Source organism: Engraulis encrasicolus, chromosome 16, assembly GCF_034702125.1.
Source record: "Engraulis encrasicolus isolate BLACKSEA-1 chromosome 16, IST_EnEncr_1.0, whole genome shotgun sequence".
Taxonomy (NCBI): domain Eukaryota; kingdom Metazoa; phylum Chordata; class Actinopteri; order Clupeiformes; family Engraulidae; genus Engraulis; species Engraulis encrasicolus.
Genome location: NC_085872.1, coordinates 26,824,700 through 26,847,806, shown reverse-complemented (window position 1 = coordinate 26,847,806; position 23,107 = coordinate 26,824,700). Strand labels below are relative to the sequence as shown.

Below are 23,107 nucleotides of genomic sequence, written 5' to 3'. Positions count from 1 at the left end.
AGTGAGAAATACCATGGCATGGCTACTCTTTGAAAGGCTCGTTGTCCCAGCTTCTTGGCTGGACAGGACTGTCAGCGCTAGTGCATGGTCAGCTTCTAGAGCGAAGTAGAGCATCAGTGACGGAGCGCTCATACGACTGGTCCTCACACTCGGTCTGTATTATGCGTTGTTACCCCTCCTGAGACTTAGCGGAATTAAGGGCTTATTTCACAGAGCGGCATCTGTTGCTCGACTCACTCTCCTCTAACCTGCCGTTAGATGCGTTCACCTCGCGCCCAGTTTTTTTTGTAATCAATTAATTTGGTGATAGGCCTACAACTCAGAAACAAAAGCCACAAATAGAATAGCACAGATTAACTATCCATGCTGCCATGTTTCGACCAATACATTCGATTCGCTGCGGGCAGGCACGTGTAACGTGGTGTGTGCTGGGATGGATATCGATTTGTAAGTGGCGTGTTATGTCATTGCTTTGACAATTTTCCCGGTGACGTGTAACGTGCATTGTAAGAACCGGATGGACACAAGGCCAAAACAAAAGAAAAATAATAGCCTGCTGAGACTTAGTACCATTGTAAGTGGGATGCATAGTTAGGATAGAATGCACAGGTGGGATAGAATGCAGGTGGGATGCATCCTGTACTGTAGCACTTGATGCTTTGGTGTGAATAAGTTGAATAGTTGGCCTTTTGGAGAATCTCACTGACAGTGTACTGAGGTCAGAAGTGTGTGTGTGTGTGTGTGTGTGTGTGTGTGTGTGTGTGTGTGTGTGTGTGTGTGTGTGTGTGTGTGTGTGTGTGTGTGTGTGTGTGTGTGTGTGTGTGTGTGTTGTGTGAGAGAGTGCGAGAGAGAGCGTGTGTGTTCATATGTGTGTTCGTGTGTGTGTGTGTGTGTGTGTGTGTGTGTGTGTGTGTGTGTGTGTGTTCATACGTGTGTTCATACGTGTGTATCTGTCTATGCATGTGTGTGTTTGTGTTTGTTTGTCTGTGTGTGTGTGGTGGGAGGGGGTATTTCTGTTCATCTTCCAGGTCTCCAGGGACCCTAAGGTCTGTGCACAGGGAAGCAGATAAGGCCTGATGCAGCTTACATAATCCTGGGGAAAGGGTGGGTGCAGGCCGCGGCAGGCACGGCTGGGCTGGGGAGTATGTGGCAGCGTCTGAACTCGGGCCAGCGTGAGACATCTGGAGCACTAGCCTTTATTCATAACTATTAATATCCCGTTTAGACCAGCCCACCATCAGAGCCTTGGGCACGTCACACTTTAGATCAGTGCTGCCCTACAAAGCAAAAAGGCAGTAACTGCGCAGAGTTCCAAACTGAATAAAATGACTTTTAAATGATACTGCAATCCAGTGTAAGTAGTTTTGGGATGATTATTGACATTCTGCAGTTTTGTTACTTTATATTACCACCTTTTGTGCAGATTTTATTTTGCATTTTATTTAGAATTAAACTTTTATATAAATGTCATTTAAGTCATAGTAACTCATTTTCCACAACAACGCAGTTACTGCCTTTTTGCTTTGTAGGGCAGAGTGGTTCTCAACCTTTTTTGAACAAACACTCCCCTGACCTCGCCATAAGCCTCCCAACGCCCCCCTTGATCTCATCATAAGCCTGACAATGCCCCCCTTAGTATTGAAAAGTAAAATGGGCTAATTCCACAAATGGGAACTATGAACTGCCCCCCACTCAGCTGTATCCTTCTTAACGCCCCCCCCCCCCCCCCCCCAGATCTCCCCAACGCCCCCTGGGGGGCTGTAGCGCACTGTTGAGAAACACTACTTTATATGGTGCAAACATGATGAAGACTAAACGGTGAATGTTATGATAAGTTTCATTCATAAATTGAAATGGAATATACATACAGTATATATTAAATAAATATTGGAAATTATGTCTGAATCGAATTTCATGCCAAACAAATGGAACCCATAAACAATTGGAGATTGTTTGGAGAATCAGAGATTTAGCAATCTAAATAAGAAGTGAAAACATTTCATGAAGCAGATCAATTTTTTTGACTTATTTTTTTGCAAGCCTCATTTTTGAAACCTGATAATATGAATGAAAAAATGAATAAATGGCCCCTGCAAAGGTGGAGGGCCGTGGTACGGATTTGGATGTTGATATGATAGGCGTTTTTCTAACTGCACACTCTACGGCTGTAAGGCAGCAAGCACAGATGGACTGATGAGCAGCCCACACATGCAATAACGCTATGGACTCACACATGAGTAGGGCAGGTTAGAGCAATAAAACAAACCATACATACAGTAGAGTACAGTGCACACCAGATCACTAATACAACCCCTCCCCCCCCAACACACACACACACACACACACACACACACACACACACACACACACACACACACACACACACACACACACACACACACACACACACACACACACACACACACACACACACACACACACACACACACACACACACACACATCTGTCTTTAAGCCTCTTATGTAGAAACATGTGCGGCAGCATAAAGCTCACTGGTGTGGTGGGTAGCCATGGGTATAGGTTGACAGGTATGGCACACTGGCTGCTGCGGGCAGAGTTCCTGCCTCCGTCTCTACGGCGAGCTCCTCCACCCTTCCCTGCCCTGCCCTGCTCGACATCCTTCCACTCTACTACATACAAGCCAGCTGGAAAAGAAACATCTGCCTGACCTTAAAAAGACGTTCCAGAAATAATAATGATAACAATGACCCTTGCAGAGGAGGATAAAAAAAGGCAGGAAATGTTCTACCACCATGCCTTGCCTTCCCTTGGGAGGATTCTCTATCTTTGAGTCCTGCTGCTCTCCTCCTACCCCAAAAGCACTTCACTCCCTTTTAAAAGGATGTTGTACGGAGGAAGGCCTTCGAGTGAGCTGGGGGCGGCTGACAGGGGAGCTAAATAGAATACAGCCATGCCAGACATTTGTCTCATCTCTAACACTTAGTACTTGTATTTTTTTGTTTTGTTTCATCAGGCATGCAGATGGCAGCCACAGATCATACGGGGAACATTTTGGGGGTAATCCCCACAGCCACCTGCATGTGGAGGTTAGTCTTATCGTGTATCTACAGGATGCTAATGTGGACAGAAGTGCTGCTCCTGAGGTTTTACATCCTCTTGTGCTGCACTGTATAATGTCTGCCTTACAGACAGAGCACACTTGGGGGACAGAAACCTCTCAGCATGTTGTCTTTTGTCTGTGACGTTATACTACTCTGCAGTCAACGCCTCACCAGTGCACAGTAAATATTGCCATGGTAATTTGACACTTGGAAAGTCAACTATAACACTCATGTTATAGCACTACTGTCATGTTGGTACTACTGCCTAGGTCAGGGCTATTCAAATGGCGGCCCTGGGGCCATATGCGGCCCTTGGACGACAAGGTTCTGGCCCCCACAAGCCCCTTGAAATACAGAATCTTTTTTTTTTTTAGTACAGGTACAGGTTCCGTATCGAGCTGAAACAGGACACATGGGACGTTAAAATGCAGGAAATTACATCTAAGAAACGCAAAACTTTCTAGGGAAGAGTACCCAGACCCCCCACCTTCTTCAAGTCTCCCATATTTTTTTCATTGACAGCCGGCAACCATAATACATACGTATAGTTCGGCCCCTTTACTCAGAGGAATTTGAAAAACTGGCCCTTGTTGACATTTAATTGAATAGCCCTGGTATAGGTGTTAAATTAACATTGCAAAATGTGCTGTGTGTGGTGTTTGATTACTATGATGTACACAGAGCTGCCATATCTTTTTGGATAGGACAGGAACACCATACCGCCTCAGAGGCCTTTATATGGCATCGGGACGAAGGGCTATTTTCTTTCATGTCAATGTCATGTAGTACGTTATCACAGAGGCCCTTTTGGTTAGACATGATCTAACCATGATCAAGAGGGTGATAAACCTGACAGCAAAAGTCTCTGAACAAGGCAGGAGCGGCTCTTTCACGCCACATGCGGTAAATTTCCCCAGGCAGGATTCAAAAACATCGGAAGGCTCTGCGAAAAAATCTGATCAAATCAAATCAAATCAAATCAAAGTACACAAACATGACAGCAGCAAGCAACACTTCAACCAAACAGCAGTCATGCCTGGCACTGATCTCCCCACCACTCACGTCAGTACTACTCACCCAGGAGACGTTTTTGATCTTGGGGATGGATTTGGGCATGGTTAAACGGAGTAGGAGCCAGAGGCAACACCCCCCCCTCCTCTCCCCTGACCTCCCCTCTTGGATCCCACACACTCTCCTGCTCCTGCTCCCTCTCACACTCCTTCTCACGTTCCCTCTCGTGTTCGATTCCTCCTCCTTCACCTCCACCTAGTTGCTCTGACAGCCATGAGGCTGGCCAGCCCAGTCCCGTCCCAGTGCGGTTCCTCTGGCTCTTCCTGCCCGGGGTCAGGGGATCAGCCCAGAGATCAGCTGGAGGTCCTCATCCCATCCACTCATCATCCCGGCCAGGGCGCATGGCTGACGCAAAGCTGCCCGCAATCACCACGAGACTCGCGCACTACACGGCACGGCTCCGCATCGCACCACGTCAAGCCACGCCAGGTGCAGTCCTCCTCAGAAGTTTCGGGGTGGTGTGGAAGAAAGTGTGGGAGCGAGCTAGTATCATGCTCCACTCACTTAACGGTACCTACCCATCCACCCATCAGTGTAGTGGTGTCAGAGTAGTGTTGTCTGATTTTGCTGTCTGCAGACTGCTAATGCACTCAAACCCTGCACGAGAATGCAACGAACGAAACATCTGGCTGTTGCCCCTCCCCCTAACGTGCTAGAGGCTGGCAGCAAAGAATGGCCAATCCTGCCCACTCCACTCCACTTCACAGCTGCAGGATGGGCTTTAAATGAGGGGGGCAGACAGAAAGACAGAAAGAGATGTGTATCTGTGTGAGACTGAGAGAGAGAGAGGGGGAGGGAGAGAGAGAGAGAGAGAGAGAGAGAGAGAGAGAGAGAGAGAGAGAGAGAGAGCGAGCGAGCAGGGGGATTCCGGTGGATGTAGCAAAAGGGGTTATGATCCCGTGTTGACGGGCAGATCAATCTTCCCTGCTGGCCACATGTTGAGTATCCATCACACACGAGTGCAATGGGGCCTACTGTATCTGCACTGCAAGGTAATGAATGCAAACAAAACACTGACTGCTGAGAAAGATGCAGGGTGGTCAGATAGTACATGACATTTAAACTGCTCTACCTTGAATCATACAAATGATTGGGTGATATACAGCCATATATGTCTTATATCGTTATCAGAACTGATGGATTTGGTGCAAATGCATTATACTGTGTATGAAGAGCTTGTTGCAAAATTACATCCATTTTGGCATTTATTTGGCAGTGTGTGTGTGTGAGAGAGAGAGAGAGAGAGAGAGAGAGAGAGAGAGAGAGAGAGAGAGAGAGAGAGAGAGAGAGAGAGAGAGAGCGTGCGTGCGTGTGTGTGTGCGCGCGCGCAGGGCGACTGAAAGCATTGGTCGCCCCCCTGGACAAAGTCATCTGAAAGGGGCCCCCACGCAATGCATGTAATGAGGATCCAATTCTGGGCCCCATCTCTCCCTGGGCCCGGGACAGCATACCCCTTTGTTCCCCTCTGTCGGCTGCCCTGTGTGTGTGTGTGTGTGTGTGTGTGTGTGTGTGTGTGTGTGTGTGTGTGTGTGTGTGTTGTGTGTGTGGTGTCAGAAGCAGGAGGCTACATTCCCCTGATACAGCTTTGACCTTCACCTGTTTCCTCTATTCAATGTATCCTTATTGAAGAAAAAAACAACACTATAGATCCATACTGAGTCCAAAGCCAAGTGTCTTAGCCAGACAGGCACTTAATATAATTTAGTCCATTTCTCGGCCAAAAAAAGCACATCACGGAATAGTCTTCTCTAAACAAGTTAAAATGGAGAGACATTACACGTACACACCAATACACATTCACACAGGACATCTTTTATAATATCAATCATTTGAAAACTTTGCGTTCATGCAAAAGAATGTTGTAGCCGTGTGCATGGAATGGAAAACGTTATTGTCCTGTCACAAGACTTGTTAACAACCACTCAAACTCCTACTTACATCCACAAACACAAATGAGCTGATGTAGCACTAACAGACAGCACCATAAAACCAGCTAGAGCAATGACCACATGTCAGGAACAACCAATGAGGAAGTCTAGGACCGAAGCGATAGCAGGGATGAGGACAACGCTACCACACATGCACACCTGTCCTGGACATGACTGAAACAGCAGGCTGTGGACGATGAAGCGAACAGACTTGGGGAGGCGCTTTGTAAAAGTAAATAAATAAATAAATGACAGATTCTATAAATAACTAAAGGTCAAATACTACTACATGTGTCCATCAATCACATGTCCTTTCACAGTGCAGAAGTACACAAGAAACATACACACACACTCAGGCACACACTTAGGCATGCACATGCACACACACGCACGCACGCACAGACGCACGCATACGCACACACACACGCACACACACACACACAATTTATAGATTTATAGGTGTATTCTTGAATGACTTTCTAGAGGGCATTTTGAGCTGTAGCCAGTGCGGAAGGGAGGGAGGGGCCGGGGAAGGGCACAGTGGGTGAATATGAATGCATTAGCCATGACTGCCTGAGAAATGGGCAGCGCTCTGGGGCCGCCGGCCCGGCTCCATAGACATTTGCATGTGCTGTATTATGTTAATTGGACAGCAGCGCTGCATGGTAATGCATACACACAGATACCCGTGCACTCACACAGGTTACAGCGGACACAGTGGCGTCAAACAGGGGGGGGAAACCCTGACTCATTCTTAGGGCCCAGCCCACCTGGGGGGCCCACTGGGGGCCCTCCTATGGAAAATGTTCCATGGAAAATGTTCTTGGGGGGCCCATTAAAGAGGTTGTTCCTGGGGCCCCAAATTTGGTGCTACACCCCTGAGTGGACACACAGGAAACCTGTTGAGACCCTGGCGCAAGTGGACGGGGGGCGGTCAAGGACACACTCGCTTAAGGGTGGCAGATTTGACCCCGGTTGCTCTGGCTCATGTGTGAGCGTGCATTGTGCTACCTGACTCAGCAGTGAAGTCTCCCAGATATGAGAGCTGCTTCAGGTGATTGTATGGAGAGAGGCAGCAAGTAAGCGAGGGAGGGGAGAATTAAGAAGGAAATTGAGAGGAAAGGATCAAGGAAGAGAGAGAGAGAGAGAGAGAGAGAGAGAGAGAGAGAGAGAGAGAGAGAGAGAGAGGGAGAGAGAGAGAGAGAAAGTGAGCGAGAGAGAGAGGGAGAGCGAGAGAGGGGGAGAGAGAGAGAGAGAAAGAGAGCGAGAGAGAGCGAGAGAGAGAGAGAGCGAGAGAGAGCAGATGCCTCGTACTGTCACAGTGATCTTATGTTTACAAAGCGAGAATGTAGCAGGAGGTCCATGGCAGATGAGTCATACACTGTTCATTTAGACTGCAGAGGCAGGCAGAGGCAATAGTAAAGCATAGCAGGGATGTTTCACAAATGCATGCAGCCACCGCATGCGATTCACAGGCTTACACAGAGATGCAGAGATTGGACACATTTAAGGAGGACTAGCGCTAGAGACAATCTGCTTGACTTCACATGCAGTTATGTGCTGTCTGACATGGTTGTATTGAGGAAGGCTGTCACCATTCTCTTCAACAGGCGAGCAAATTTATTTTATTTACCCATTGAAAAGCAAGCCCTTACCATTTATTTACTGTATGGTCGATTTTCCGAGTGTCACTGCAGATAGCCTGGTCAGGTGACATTCATTTTGCTGATTCGGACAACCTCTCTTTTACTCAATCAAAACATGGCAACTGAATGGCAGAGGATGGGACTCTGGCTATGGGGGGGGAAAGCTGTCTATCCTAAACCTATGCAGACAAAGACACAACAGAGAACCTAATGTGTAGGGCCATTTCAATTCTGGCCCTTCCAACAAATGTTACACCTGTTACCACCCAACTTAATTCAAGAATGAGAATGACTGTCATGCTGGTGAGGAGGCCTTGGACCACATGCACATTGTACAGCGGTCATACAAACTCATTGATATTCTTCACCTGTAACACACGTGTAAATGTAAGACTTCACACAAACACGTCTTAGGAGCTAAGAGGAGCATGGTAGGTAGGTGGAGGTGCATTGAGAGAACCTTGTCAAACCGCCACCAGTCTCCTCCATAACTGTAACTGTTGCTTAGCATAGTGTCCCAAACATTCGAACCCCCTCCTCCTCCCCTTCCACCAACACACAACGGTCGGTCTCTCATTCATCCTCATCGACATTCACTGCATGCAAAAGCTCCACGTTCAGTTCATACTCACATAGGTGGACTGTACTTTCCGCCAGTGTCCCAGCCCACAGCAATACATCAAGAGGACATCTAGAGGGGTCGAGGAGTCGAGAGCACAGCCAAGGAGAGGAGAGGCGTTTGAGGGTGCCACACGGGTGTCTTCAGCCTGGCCCAGCCATCACCTCGCCACGGCTAGTCCGCAGCTGTCACGGCAGCCTGTAGAATCACTCTGAGCAAACTAAGTGCCTCGCCGCCAGAGGTCTGGCGCTCAGACGAGTTGCCCGACACTCACATCCCTCTAAGAACGCCATGAAGCAGCAACGAAGAGGGGGGAAAAAAAGGCTTCTTTTTTCTTTCAGTAATGGTGGAAATATAGGATAAGCTGCTGTTGCTGTTGTCCCCCCCCTTTCTTTATCTCTCTCCCTCACATACACACACACACACACACTCCTCCTCCTTCACATTCCAGATAAAAAGGACACAAATCCAGGAGGTGCGCCTCCACTACTCTCAATCTGGAGGCTCCAGGTGTGCGATTGTTTCCCTCATCCCTGCAGGGGTGCACTCCACCGCCCTCCTCCTCCTCCTCCTCGCTTCTGCTTTTTATTTATTTACTGCTTCCCTCTTTTAGCTCTCCTCCTCCTCCTTCTGCACTGCCACCGCCACTGCCACTGCCGCCACCCCCTACCACCACTACCACTACTGCCTCCCTCCCTTCCACCTCAACCTCCACCTCTCTCCAACCACAGCACAGCACAGCACAGCACAGCTCCACCCCACAACCACCCACCCCGAGCTCAGCAACGAGCCCGGAATGTGGGATTGATACACAGCATGAATGTCATTTTCCTTCCTTCTACGCTCTCTTTCCTGCGTCAGCTTTCTCTTTTTTTTTTAACCCCCTCGCGCTGCGTCCAATCAGAGCGCGGCGTGCCGGCAACGTCTGTGTGTGCATTCCCTGTCTCCAGTCCACACCAGGCAGACGGCTGAGTACAGGCTCACTGGCTCACTCTGTTGCTAGTTCACCATGCGCTGCCTTGCCTCCGTCTTGGCTACATCCCCCCTTCTCTCTCTCTCTCTCTCTCTCTCTCTCTCTCTCTCTCTCTCTCTCTCTCTCTCTCTCTCTCTCAAAGGGATTGTGAGGATCACTCAGCCCCCCCCCCCCCCCCCCATGTTCCTTGAGTGCTGTGCTCCTGGCGCTTCTCTCCTCGCCACCTGAGTCACTGCTGTCCCTCCTGTGTTGCTGGAGGAGTAGCGGGGAAGGGGGTAAACAAGGAAGGGGGGAAGAGGGAGGTGGTGCAGTGTATGGTGGGGAGGCTGCCTGCCTGTCTGCCAGCTTTCTCCCTCCCTCCCTCCAACCCTCCCCTCTTGCTCTTACCCCAACCGCCCACCCTCCTCCTCCCCCCCCACTCAATCTACCCCCTCTCCCTCTCTACCTCCCCCCTCCCTCCTCTCAATCCCCCCATCTTTCTCTCGTCTTGTCTTCTGCATGCACAGCCAGAATTCAAATATGTCTCTTTGGTCCAACCAGATTGCAATTCTCTCTCAGTACCCCTATCTACTCTTGCTATCTCCTCTCAATTCCAAGCATGTGTACATCTTGCCTGAAACATGGGTACAGGCATGCGTCAAAAATAGAGATCAGTCACATCCCACACCAAAAGGAAACACATATGCACACACACAACACAGACATCAGTCGGCATTACAGTGGCTATTGAACACATCAATCACTATTTCCCTCTTATGAGCATACAGGGCACAAGTTCTTTTCTCATGAAAACAGATTATTTGTGTGTCCTTACTGTCTCATTTTCCAGGTGACTGCTGCTTCTGTTGACACATATTAACACATGGATAATTAAATTTCCGACATCTGCTACTTGTGCTGATTATTCTGAAGGAATCACATTATTCATGTTCATGCAAAAAGACTGAAGATTTTAAATTGGTCAGTGTAATAAATGTGAATCATTTATTTACCAATGTACAGTCCTTTCACTTCAATTTTAGACTAAATCAGACTTGGGACAACCCAATACAGAACAGATTGTGATGTGTGCTATATTTGAGTTTTTAACTATTAAAAAAATGAATTTACAAACATGAAACTGAGCTTTGGGTGAAAAATAAATACAAAATGTTCTGGAATCCACAAAATCACCACAGGAGACCATATGAACAGTGCACTAGCAGATTGAAACCAGTTATAAAACTATTTATAGTCTGTGAAATAGAGCCTTTGTTCATCTCTTGTTTATACTACTTGCCCTAAATGCTTTACATGTACAATCTTTACATACACAACACAACAATGTAAACATAATATTTGAAGAGTGACACATCTATTGCAAAATCGTGGACACGAACGAAGCTCAAACATGTCTTCAACTTGAAATGTGCCGCAACACACATAACGCAATGTCGCACACACATATTAAGGCATTTTGCTCCATAGATGTACTGTCTGAATATACCCAAAGTAACACAGTGTATATTCTGTTTGAGCATCAGGTGCTGTGTTGGCAACTGTGCTTATTGTCTTCAGTATACTGCGCACGACAAATGGTCGGCCATAGCCACCTCATCCATCCTCCTTATATCGTTCTGGCAGTCCTGACAATGGCTTAATGTTTCCACATGCGATGGGATCATTTATTTTAGTAATGGCTGTCAGAGTGAGGAGACAGCTAAGTAGTATTTCTTAAATATTTCACTAAGAGCAACCTCACTCTAAACTCTTATCTAGAGATTTACATGCCTTCACTGATAAATAATGTATCCTCTTTACTAATATATTCTTGGATGGGAAAGCTTTACCTTGACTTTAAATTCACTCCCCACCTTTGCATCCAGCTACACCCAGCAATCTCAGTCAAGTCAAGTCTCATGTGTTCATGTCCTCAAAACATGCTTGTCCTATTGAAGACCTTGAGCTTGGTCAGAAAGAGGAAATAGATGTACGTCAGGCACACCAAGAGGTTCTTCATGATATACAGCAGGGGCGTCACATAACCAAACACGGCAACCAGGCATATCCTGATGACCAGAAAGGGCAAGTCTTGCGACAGCACCCCTAAACATCCCAGCAGTGGGCTTGAGGGCGTAACGATCATCCTCAGAGTGGACAGATAGGCCATGATGTGGATGGGAAAGATCCAGTTGGAGTAGTAGATCGAGGGCTCCTCAGCCACCCGCACCATCTCCGTGGTGTCCATCCAGAACAGGAAGCAGTTCACAAACACCTCCACCCGAGGCTCCCTGACCCACAGGAAGCCGAACCGGCCCGAGGGGTAGCGAGAGGACGAGTACAGGTAGGGGGCACTGGAGGACCGCGTGCCGTATCTATCCGTGTCCCTCCAGCGGCTCCCGGACACACCTGTCCCCGTCTCCACCTGTCCATTCTGGCCTCGGTCAGCTGAGCTGAGCTGGGACGACACTGTGACCACCTGGTCCATGTGGGTGAGGACTGGCGAGGGCAGGTCGAAGTCGCCATCCATACCCTCAGCTTCCAGTTGCCATGGGAGAAGGTGGAAATGAATGACAAGTGAACATGTGCAGCTCAAGAAAGATAAAAAAAAGAGTGACAATAACATGGCTGAGCCCCAGACAATGTGTAAAAAATACTGGCTGCCTCAGAATTCCAAGTTAATTTAAATCCTTAGTGTAAGTTGTGTGAGGCTTTGAATTGCAGCTTTGAGTTCAAACAACACACACAGCTCCATGCAACTGAACTTACAATAAAGATTTAAACTAACTTGCAATTCTGAGGCAGCTGGTAAACTTAAAATTTCAAGTTAAACCATGCTGTTGCCATTGCAGTGTATAGGAGCATAAATTAACTATATAAGTTATCATGAGTTATGACTGATATCATTTTTTACTTTTAGGTCATATACTGTATTTATGCAGAAAGTATTATGAATAAGTCAAAAGGTCACCTGACCTTGGCCTGTAAGCTGGTAAGGTCGAATTCTTTCTATGATGTCCATAATGACGAGTGATGTGATGACCAAAGACACGGCGAGCTCTGTAAACTTGTCATAACGGTAGCCACCATCAGTTTGCACCTAAGCACATAAAAAAGGCTGACATGATTGGGTTGTCGTGTGAAGGAAACAATGCCACAAGTAACACATGCCTTTAAATTATTAAACACAAGTAGCCTACTGGTGTTAAACTTTGATATCAAAACCCAGAAGGACATGACAAAGTGTACTCTAGTTTTATGGTAGGAGAGAGTAATAAAACTTTTGTCACATTAGGTCTGACATTCCACAACCCTTTATGCACATGTCACAAGTTAATGAGAAATCTACTGTTTTCACTGTGAGTTACTGAATACCCCAAGTCTGAATTTTGGACTTCACATCACATTTTGTTGCAGTGAAGTGATTTTCTGTTTCATATTTGTAATCAGTAAATGCAATTACTTGACACGGCTCTCTGATAACATTTGCAGTTCATCAACAACAGGACGTACGGACCTAAAATAAAAATAAATGACATAGGCCTACCTTTGAGCTTGCTAGAAGAATACCAAAGCATGGCAGTGGGCACACGATCACATAAGCCAGTGCTATTGGTCTCCTAAAAAATAACACATATCTGTATGTTAAATGAAGTCTGTCTGCACAATTTGCACAACTTAAAAGGAAAATATATTTCATAATCAATATGAATATATTCACAATCAATATAAATACGGCTTCAGAATGGGATTTACACAAAATAGGATCTAGTTGAAAAGTGTGTGTGTGTGCGCGCGTGTGTGTTATTACAGGTTCAGTGGAAGACAGACAGGTAAGATAGGCAGTGGGCTTACGAGGAAACTGACTCTGAGGAAGGCAGAATGCTGAAACGTATCTGTGTGGCAAAAAAAAAGTTCTATAGTGCTGCCTTTATCTTGTTTTCAACCAGTTATATTCATGTGGTCAGCACTCCCAAGAAAAAACAAAACTCTTCTGGGTAAAGCCTGCTTCAACCCTTATGAACAAAAACGTATCTCAAGCCAGACATTATACATTCCCTGGTCTTCAGTCAAGATGGTGACTTGAAAATAACTGAGCAATAGTAGGCCTATAACTGGGGAGATAATAACCTAGTACCTACAATAGCCTATATTATTATATGGTTGTGACGTCATCTGTCGAATGCTCCATTCATTTCAACGGGGCTCCCCAACGTTCGGACGTCTGTTATTTTTCGATAACGGGCGGGTTGGTCTATAACAGACCGCTGTCAATGGCAACAAGACTTTTCACTGCTAAAGCGACTTTTCAACAAGACTCTAATCAGCTGCTGTGATAGACAGCACCCGTTGTCCTGGCTACCGCTGTCAATGGCAACAAGACGTTCACTGCTAAAGCCAGCCACTGGCTTGTATACAAGTCAGTGGCTAAAGCGAATGTTTCATATCACTCCGCAGGGGGTCCGGTCTTATGTCACTCTAATCAGCTGCTGTGATAGACAACACCTGTCCTGGCTAGCCTAGCTGTTGCCTAGCGGTGTTCCACAACGGCACTGTTTTGTTTTGCGCAGCAACAATCTTAACATTAAATAGGTCTTAAGAAATGTCCCCGCATGTGTGAATAATTTAAGTATATCCATATAATAAGCGGGTTAACTTTCGGCGAGTCGGTCGCTTTGTGGAATAGCAGCACTTCAGAGAGAACAAGACCCCTCCGCTCCGCGTCGGGATCTAAAGATTCTCTCTGTCGTGCTGCTATTCCACGGTAGCGACCTTCTCGCCGAACGTTAACCCTTACATAACCCACATGTCAAAAGGTCAGTGAGTAATGGCCCCATGTGAGGGGCTACACACTGACTGCACTCATTAAAGAACTTTGGCCAATGTTGTGCAATTGCATAAACCTTTTTTACTTGTATAGTGTTCCCTCAAAAGTGAAACTGAAAATTCTGTGCTTGTTTTTTATTGACAAGCTATTGAAGAAGCCATAGACCTTTATGATAACATTTCAACTTCCATATTGGCACTTCAATCTTCTCTATTCTTAGGAAAAAAACACAAATAGTCTGCACTCACCAAGGGCAAATAGTCTGCATAGGGCAAATAGTCTGCACTCACCAAGCTGTTATCTCTGAGATGAATCTTCTAGATGTCAGAATGAAGTATTTTAGAGGCACCCACACCAGTAGGGACACAGTTGTCACATAGGCGATGGAAGCAGCCACCACCAGCCAATATGCAGTCAGGTCATTCCCCCGCACATGGTGCATCAGAGATGCAAAACGCTCCATGATCACAAAGATGGGCACGCTGAGACACGCGAACTGGATAACCTCATAGAGGACCACCTTGACGGTTTTTCCAGAGAGCATCCTGGCAACCTTCAAGTGGCGAGATGTGGAGACTGACAGCACGGGACAGGTTCATTCACTGACTCTCCCTTCCCTTCTCCATGGTTCAGCACATCCTAGACTGGACTCTGGACACCTGCTGTGCTTACACGGCATTCGCTGTATACTTTTATGGCTTCATCAGTGTGCTCGTCATGCCATTCTTTATGACAACTGTTTCAGTTGTTTGGAGTCCCTTTCCTTCTTGTTTTTAACACTAATGTTGAACCACTTATCCATATATGAAAAAATATGTTGTCGACATGCTGAACCAAACTTTCATGAAATTCAAAAAGTGATCACCATTCTGATAAATATCGGCATGATAGTGTAGTGGTTTAAAACATAGCCCACACGTCTCCACCTAGTGGCAGAATACACGTGTACAGCTTTCCTGCTGAAGGTCAATTACTAGGCATACATACTAGAGCAAATAAAATAGACCCTAGCCTACAGCACAACTGATCATCCCACCTTTCAGTTAGGCCCTATGGAAAAGAATGGCCATTTTCCCACGAGCATTTCTCAAAAATACAAACGTGGAATTTAAAACAGCCTCCATATAGAACCAGAGTGATACACAGTAAGCTTAACATTTTATTTTGATAATCTACATGATCAAAAGACAGTTTAATAAAACAGTCAGTGGTGAAATGAATAAGCAATGAGAGGAGGACGCAACACAAATACATTTGGCCTAGTTTTATTGTGAATACTAATCATAATTAAGATGATTAAAATTTTACATACAAACGACTGGCTACACTGTAACATAACTGCAGAACTGACACAAGAACCGAATTCTCCTTCCCATTCCGCAATAAACATAAAAACAAAACGTCACGTTTCCCTGGGGACAGTTTCCGTCTGGGAACTCCACCTCTCAACTCCATGTGCAAAAGAGGAGTGCTTACTTTTAAGACTGGCTTCGTGGTCCCAGATTAGACAGCTCATAAAACATAGTTTGTATCTTACACACTTCATGTACACGAGTGGGGATCTAAATGGGGTGGGGGTGGGGTGGGGTGGTGTAGTGTGGTGTGGGGGGCTGAGACAGAGGCAGGAAGCCACTTCAGAGCAATGATAACCATGAGAGAAGAGCCAATCAGAATAATCAGAGTACGCCCTACTCAGGGGTGCATTTCTGGAAAGCGTAGTTGTTAGCAGTTAGCAACTTCGGTAGTTCCCAATGGGAAATTGCATTGCAACCAGCGAAGTAGCTAACACAGTTAGCAACTACACTTTCCAGAAATGCACCCCAGATCTTTCAGCGAGCTCAATTCATAACAACAGATTAAGCTGAGGGGATTGGCCAGCAGGTGAGGAGGGGTCAGCCACCTCCTATGCGCTGCATTAAACTGGTAACTTGCATTGACAGGCTGTCCATCTTCATATCATCAACTCTAAAATAATTCAGCAGTCACTACTCATACAAGGGGATACTCCACCTCATGAAATACTTGTTTTAAATAAGTGCATTTTAAAATAGAGTTTTCAAATCAAATGTAGCTTATCTGGAAATCAGTGGACCATTCTCTGCATTTCTCATGGGGTCAGTCACGGGCATTCTTGTAGTGTAGAAACTGAAATATTCTGAGATGTCAGATCAAAAATCAAAAAGTGCATGGACATACAGTAATAACCGCTACCTGACGTGCAGTGTTGTGCTCCATACCTCAGAGCAGGCAGCCGTTCTGAATCTACAGAATCAAGCTAAAACGGGAGTCCCAAGGCTCTTAAATACAACAGGTAGGCAGGATAACTCTGTCCTTTTTTTGTTTCCATTTCCACACACATGTATATTGAAAATAGAGATAACAATAATAATAATAATAATCAAACAATAAAATTATAAATTAAAAAAAATCAGGCTACAAAAAAAACAAAAGATGCATGGTAGGATCTTTTTTTCTTCTTAACACTGAGCAAATGAGATGCCTGAGAGACATGATCAGGGGAGGCTGACCAGAAGTCCCCCACAGGACTCGGAGTTATTAGTGTCGTACTGTATGTGTCCCGTGTCCTTACTCAGGTCCTCAAAGGCAGCTTTCGTTATGAGGACTTCAATGAGTTATGAGGACACTGAGGGGAAGGGTTTCCTGCTGCTGTTGTCCTTCAGCGTGTGCCCCCCTCGGTGACAAACACAATGCTACAGCACAATGCTACAGCACAATGCTACAGCACAATGCTACGGCGCCCCCGTGCAGTATGTACAAAGTGTGCATGCTCCTTCCTTTTTTTCTTCATCTTCCTCATCGTCATCTTCTTTTAATTCCCTTTCCTTTGTTTCTGTCCCAAACTCAGCCTTCTCGACATTGATTCCAGTCCTTGGTGATTCTAAAAAATCATAGATGGATCCGGTGAAATGGCTGAGCGCTCCTTTCTGACAAGTGTCCAGTTAAAAACAACAACAAAAAAAGTAAAAAGATACTCGTCATCACCACTCCTCTTCACCACTGGCTGTTGACACCACGATCAGTGGTAACGTTACGCCTGGCGTACTGGAGTACTGTACACCTACATATTTGGGCTATGTCTTTACTGTACATGTCTAGTTTGCAAGTATGAGTGTGACCATCTGCATGGGTATGGGTATGAAGAGTTAGTGTTCCTGCTCTGGGAGGAGCTTATGTACATAACCGGCCCCGGATATATCGCCATGATCCGAATGATGTGTATATATCTGTATTTATGAGTGTATGCTCATATGTGCAGGTACTGTACTGTATGTTGCTGTGCATTTTCAAGACAGAAACTTGGAAAGGGGGTACTGGGCTGGCGGGTCGGGTCGGGGCAGGGCAGAGTCTGTTTAGAGTGCGGGGCCTTAGAGTAAAGCTTTCTCGGCTGGGTAGGGGGCCTGCTGGCCGTCGGTGGGTGCTGGAAGGCTCTGGGTGGTAGGGGCGTTGTAGCTGGGGGGCTGGGCCATGACACCCGGCGGCACACCGGACGCGTTCGGATAGGAAGCCATGTCGCCCGGGTTCGGGCCGTAGACGGCAGCAGGCTGGGCCATGTACATATGGACATCACTGAAAGACAAGAGGCATGAGATGGGTTCATGAAGACCACAAATGTCTGCATTTTGGACAGTTTGCCATCACAACGTTTTATAATAGTGTCTGAACTCGGCCTAGTGCTGGGCAATATGACGATATATATATCGTTATCGAGATATAAAAGTGTATATCGTGACCTTTCTCCTATATCGTTTATATCGTGATATTCAATTGTATAAAATTGATAAAATTACTATCATTTAATTACATTTCATGTTGTCTCAATACACACTATAAGTTAATGCAACTGTAAAAATAAGAATAAAAAGATCCATTTTAAAGAAAGGTTGTTTTGCGACATGAAAAAATAAAGAGCAAATAAAGAGAATAACTGAAAACATATGTAATTGTGCTATATCGTGATATATATTGTTATCGTGATATAAAGTAATCCATATCGTGATTGTTTTTTCCCATATCGCCCAGCCCTACCTCGGCCATCAAATCACAAGTGGCTGGTTAAATTAGTTGGGTTGTACGTGAACATTGTAGCTGTGAATAGCTATAAACATACATCATGTATGTCAAATACAACACTGACAATAATATTAGCAGACCTGCTGACATACAACACAACTAATTTAGGCAAAAAATGTTGGTTTGATGACCTAGAACATTTCTGAAAGACAGAAGGTTGACAAAATATTTTCGAAACCACTGTCAAAGACTTCCTTATGCACGCTAATGTTTTGGAATGAGCTTTTTGACAAGCGGAAGATATTACAAAAAAAGGACCTTCCCAAAAATGTCACACTTCATCCCTCATGCATTACTGGAAGTAGTAGACTGAGAGAGTGTCAAAGCTCAACATCTGAATTTTCACTCTGTGGGATTTTATTTCTCCTAAAGATTCTATTTATCACTAAAAAATAAACTAAAAATAAAGACTTGTAGTTAATCAACATACAACTCTACCCTCCACGTCATCCCTATCCGTCTCAGTCAGGCTATGTCACTCAAGGTGATATACTTATACTGTGGCTTACATTTATCACTGATTAAAAAAGAAACTCACAGTTAATAATGAAAAAACTGTAGTTAATTCACAAAGTCAACCCCAGCTGTCTCATGTGACGTGCGTACCTGGGGTTTGGCTGGCCTGGCATTGGGGCTCCTGCCTGGTTAATCGCGGCGTGCTGCGAGGCGTCCATGGGAACGTTGTAACCTTGCACCGCTGTGCCAGTCATCGCATACGGAGCCCCTGTAGGCTGGCCCTGGTACACCTAGACACAGCAGACGTAAATGCAAAAGCACCATCATGGAGTTACTGTGAATGGGTGAGCATAGGTTTTTCGTTTGCAAACATTTGTGTCGCAAGAAGGTCCAGGATACCAAGCAGACAACCACGTGAGCTCATATTTTGACCAACAGCTGTTTCCAACTATCAGAGGTTGAACAGTGCGCAGCCAGGGATTGTTTACAAACGGTAAACCCATATTTAACACAAAACCAAAAATGTGTTTATATGTTGGCTTTGTTAATGCGAAACAAGCCATATGTTACAATGAATGTAAATACAACCACTGTAAAAAAATGCAAACAACGAAGTAGTAGACTGAAGACAAAACCATAATATTATCTGTGGTCAGGGCTCTAAATTAACACCAGCCAAATGCTGGTGCAATTTCAGTTTGGCTGGTAGAGAAGTCCAACTTACTAGCCACTTTGTCCCATTAGTGAGTGTGTATTTGGCTAGTAAGATTAACATCTACTAGCCATTTTGGCTGTTATTTTAGAGCCCTGTCTGTAGTTGCTATTAAGTGTTGGTACCTGCTGGGAAGCATTGGCTGGTTGCTGAATGTAGTAAAAAAAATACCAATGACAAAGTAGTAGACTGAAGACAAAACCATTTTACAATATTATCTGTGGTTGTTATGAGTTGTTATGAACAGCTGTTATAACTGTTATGTACCTGTTGGGAACCATTGGGTGGTTGCTGCATGTAGTACTGCTGCTGGCTCTGGAGTTTGGCATACATGGCATAGACTGGGTCCTCGTTCATCAGTTTGGCATACAGGGACAGCGCTTCCATCACCTTCACGTTCAGCTCTGACAACTCGGAGTGTTTCCTATCATGAAATAGGAAAGAGCAAGGGCATGACGGCACAGCACAGCGAAAAATAATGTCAACAATACAACGGCCTTCTCAATACTGATGGGCACATGATCATGGGTCGTCATCATCATAAAACCATCAAAATTTGAGTTATGTGTGTGAAAAAGTTCAAATATCTGGGAATAGAGCACCTGTCAATGTCCTCTAGTTTCTGATCTATGAGGGGCCCCATCTGGTTACAAGCACCTAAAGAGTAAAAAAAAAAAACATGTTAGAAGAGGATGGCAAACAAATGTGCAACAAAACAGTAGTGAACAGGACAAACTGAAACAGGAAAAAAGCTTGTCTATAGACATAATGACAATACACTAAATGTTCTCAACATAATCTGTCTGAATTATTATGTTATTAATTATTGAGGTTTTTTCGGCCCTAACCTTCCAGCTGCAGAAGCTCCACTGGATCTGACTGGTTATCCGTGGGGTCTGCACTCTGGATCATCTGCAGCAGCTGATCCATCTTCTCCTGTAAGCCAAATCAAGTCAAGAGTACCTTTATTGTCAAATATCTATGTAATAGGGTTAGCACAGACGTTTGAAATTGCATTTGACCAGTCTCCAATGTGCAGTTTGACTAAAAATATTTAAATAAGACATTGACAATCTCTCACACTCTCTCTCACACACACAATTCTTTCTCTGACATACTCATTCACAGCATACACACAGACAATACACACTCACACATGTGCAGTTTTCCAAACACTAACATACTGATAAGACACCAAAAGTAAAGGGGTTCATATGTGAGGTGCACTGTGGGGTAGGCTGGCTCAATGATGTACTGACAACGTTTTGCATTTACCAACTAATGAGTTTCACGGGTCATTTCCCCACTGATGGATGGAGACATAAACACGCTTAAGACCGTGATGGACCGCTTTCGAAAGCAAAGTGGTACTAATTAAATTACAGCAACGTGACTGGCTCATTATTACAGCCATATTGTTAAGCTGAGCATACAGCTGGGATATAATGTGTGCGTTTAAGTGTCAACATCCCATTACATGAATGTGCTTAATAATAATAAACACTCTTTGTAATCGTGCCAATAATGATCTCACCTCGTCAATGTAGACCGGCTCTGGCTCCGGCTCTATGGTTTCTACTTGGACTTCCTCGCTGAACTGTACCGTCTTCTTCTCCGTCTTCACTGAAATCAACAAAAGACACAAAAATAGATCATTACTCACTTGCCTCCCGATCATTATAAGAGCCAATAGGGAATTCCACCTTATTGACACCTTTTCAACATGACCCAACATCCTGTGTTCATAGCCAAGGCACTAATGCGAACTAATCAAGGGTGTGTTTTCACCAGTTGCAAAAAAAGAACCACAGTTATGGCATTTAGTGGGTTAGGAAAAGGGCTGAAAGCTGCCACTCAACTCATCTCAGGCTCTGCCGTAAGGTCTGCAGTCACAAAGTTTGAGGGGAACAGGCCCACTCCCTGGTACGTCTCACCCTTCCACCAGTTGGGGTCACTACAGGGGAAAGAGTGCAGAGACACAGAGACAGAGACAGAGACAGAGAGAGAGAGACAGAGACAGAGACAGAGACAGAGACAGAGAGAGAGAGAGAGAGAGAGAGAGAGAGAGAGAGAGAGAAAACTTGTAAAAAAGTGGTGCATCACACACACACACACACACTCCTCACTGACATCTTTAAAATATCAGCACTAAGGCTCATACACATGTTATTGCTTAGGCTGGTTCCTGTGAATTACAGAAAGAGCAATACATCATAGAAGTAAAATGCCCATGGCTTTCGTGCAGTTGTACTGTCTGATCTTCAAAACATGCATGTCTTGGCCTTATACTGCAGTAGGGCTCTGTTTATGTTTAAGGGGCTTTACTATGCATGGTCAGCAAGGCAAAATGTAGACTCATACACATGGTTTGAAAATACAGGTAAAAGCGCCAATGCTGAATCTTTGCATTCAAGCTTCTAATTTTGAAAAGCACATAAATCTTTTCATAAAACATGACAACCCATTCATTAATCTGATAATTTAGGGGAGGGGGCATGGTAAGAGGAATACCTGTCGTCCATAATGGTGATGATCTCTCCCGACTTGAAGGTGAGCTCGTTATCCTCCGCCGCCTCGAAGTCATAGATGGCACGCACCTTGCGGCCCTCTGGCTTGGCGGTGGAGAGCAGGCTGCTGGCGCTGGGGTAGAGGCCAGAGAGGGACGTCTGGGTCTGCAGCCGGGTCTCCTTCAGGGAAAGCTCAATGGCTGAGGGACAGGGAATGATTAGATGAGAGGAATGCCTTGTTTCAATCAAATAAACACATGCCAAGCATAACTTAAAACATAATTTGTTCAGTAATAGAAGACAGACAGACAGACAGAGACAGAGAGAGAGACAGAGAGAGAGACAGAGAGAGAGACAGAGACAGAGAGAGAGAGAGAGAGAGAGAGAGAGAGAGAGAGAGAGAGAGAGAACATTACAGTCTGGCTGCCATTACAGTCTGGCTGCCATGTTTGTCACACAAGTTAGTTACCTTTCGCAAGGTCTTCCTCCTCCTTTTTGGTTGCTGTAGTGGAAGGATCTTTGGCCACTAGTGCTGGACTGGCCTTGGCTTGTTCTGCAGCCTTCAATGAAGAACCGAAGTTGTGTGTTAATTTCCCAAGAGGAGCTTCAACAAATCAAATAATCAGTCTCTATTTTCAATAAATGGGAAAGGCATAGTACCTTCCCCTGACGTTGTTACAAACTCCCCAAACTATTTGAGGACAGAACTGCAGTGAGTGAGTCAAGGGATGGAAGTCAATCTATTTCTTCCCGTCCTTTCTTGCAACCTCTTGCCTCTGTGCTACCCTGTCTCCATGGAGAAAACAATTGAGTTTGTCCACTGTAAACTGGCGCAAAGCGAGTTTGGGGGCCTTTTCCCATTCAACAGCAACATGAGAAAATGACCTTTGAATACTTTTTTCCAAGATATGGAAAAAAAAAAAACTTTGATCAAAGATGACGTCAAGCCATGCGTCACGATGGCGGCTGGCCACAGGAAAAGATGAGAGGAAGTAGATTGACTTGAAGCCAGGCAGAACACAGGTAAGGGGGTACATTCCATTATGCTGACTCCCGTCCTCCACCTGTGCTTGTGGCCTCGCACCTCACTGACACCCTGCAGGCGTGGAGAACAATCAAGCAAAAATACTGAATAAGACCAAGATATCGCAAAACACGCCCACTCAATGCAAAAGCGTGTTCTGAAGTTGGGTCTCCTAAGGGGGCGTTGTCC

The 23,107-nt window shown here is 45.3% G+C and overlaps 3 protein-coding genes across 3 annotated transcripts in view; all 3 read right to left on the bottom strand.

Moving 5' to 3' along the window:
* cacnb2b (calcium channel, voltage-dependent, beta 2b) overlaps positions 1-8,419 on the bottom strand; it is a 34,697-nt gene extending 26,278 nt beyond the window's left edge. Inside the window, exon 1 of the mRNA XM_063220339.1 lies at positions 8,361-8,419. Within this exon, the coding sequence (XP_063076409.1) occupies positions 8,361-8,408 (48 nt within the window). The 5' untranslated portion in view covers positions 8,409-8,419. The remainder of the gene's footprint in view (positions 1-8,360) is intronic.
* Positions 8,420-10,939: 2,520 nt separating this feature from the next.
* Positions 10,940-14,682, bottom strand: tmem236 (transmembrane protein 236). The gene is made up of 4 exons (XM_063220338.1): positions 14,418-14,682; positions 12,847-12,919; positions 12,276-12,399; positions 10,940-11,837 (listed from the first exon to the last, which is right to left on the bottom strand). Exons 1-4 carry the CDS (start codon positions 14,669-14,671, stop codon positions 11,233-11,235), a joined length of 1,056 nt encoding a protein of 351 aa, XP_063076408.1. The 5' UTR covers positions 14,672-14,682; the 3' UTR covers positions 10,940-11,232.
* A 694-nt stretch (positions 14,683-15,376) lies between these two features.
* colec12 (collectin sub-family member 12) overlaps positions 15,377-23,107 on the bottom strand; it is a 44,634-nt gene continuing 36,903 nt past the window's right edge. Inside the window, exons 15-23 of the mRNA XM_063219169.1 lie at positions 22,364-22,454; positions 21,899-22,094; positions 21,247-21,341; positions 20,922-21,010; positions 20,236-20,323; positions 19,990-20,044; positions 19,655-19,811; positions 18,826-18,965; positions 15,377-17,715 (exon numbers count right to left, since the gene is read on the bottom strand). Of these exons, the coding sequence (XP_063075239.1) occupies positions 17,514-17,715; positions 18,826-18,965; positions 19,655-19,811; positions 19,990-20,044; positions 20,236-20,323; positions 20,922-21,010; positions 21,247-21,341; positions 21,899-22,094; positions 22,364-22,454 (1,113 nt within the window). The 3' untranslated portion in view covers positions 15,377-17,513. The remainder of the gene's footprint in view (positions 17,716-18,825; positions 18,966-19,654; positions 19,812-19,989; positions 20,045-20,235; positions 20,324-20,921; positions 21,011-21,246; positions 21,342-21,898; positions 22,095-22,363; positions 22,455-23,107) is intronic.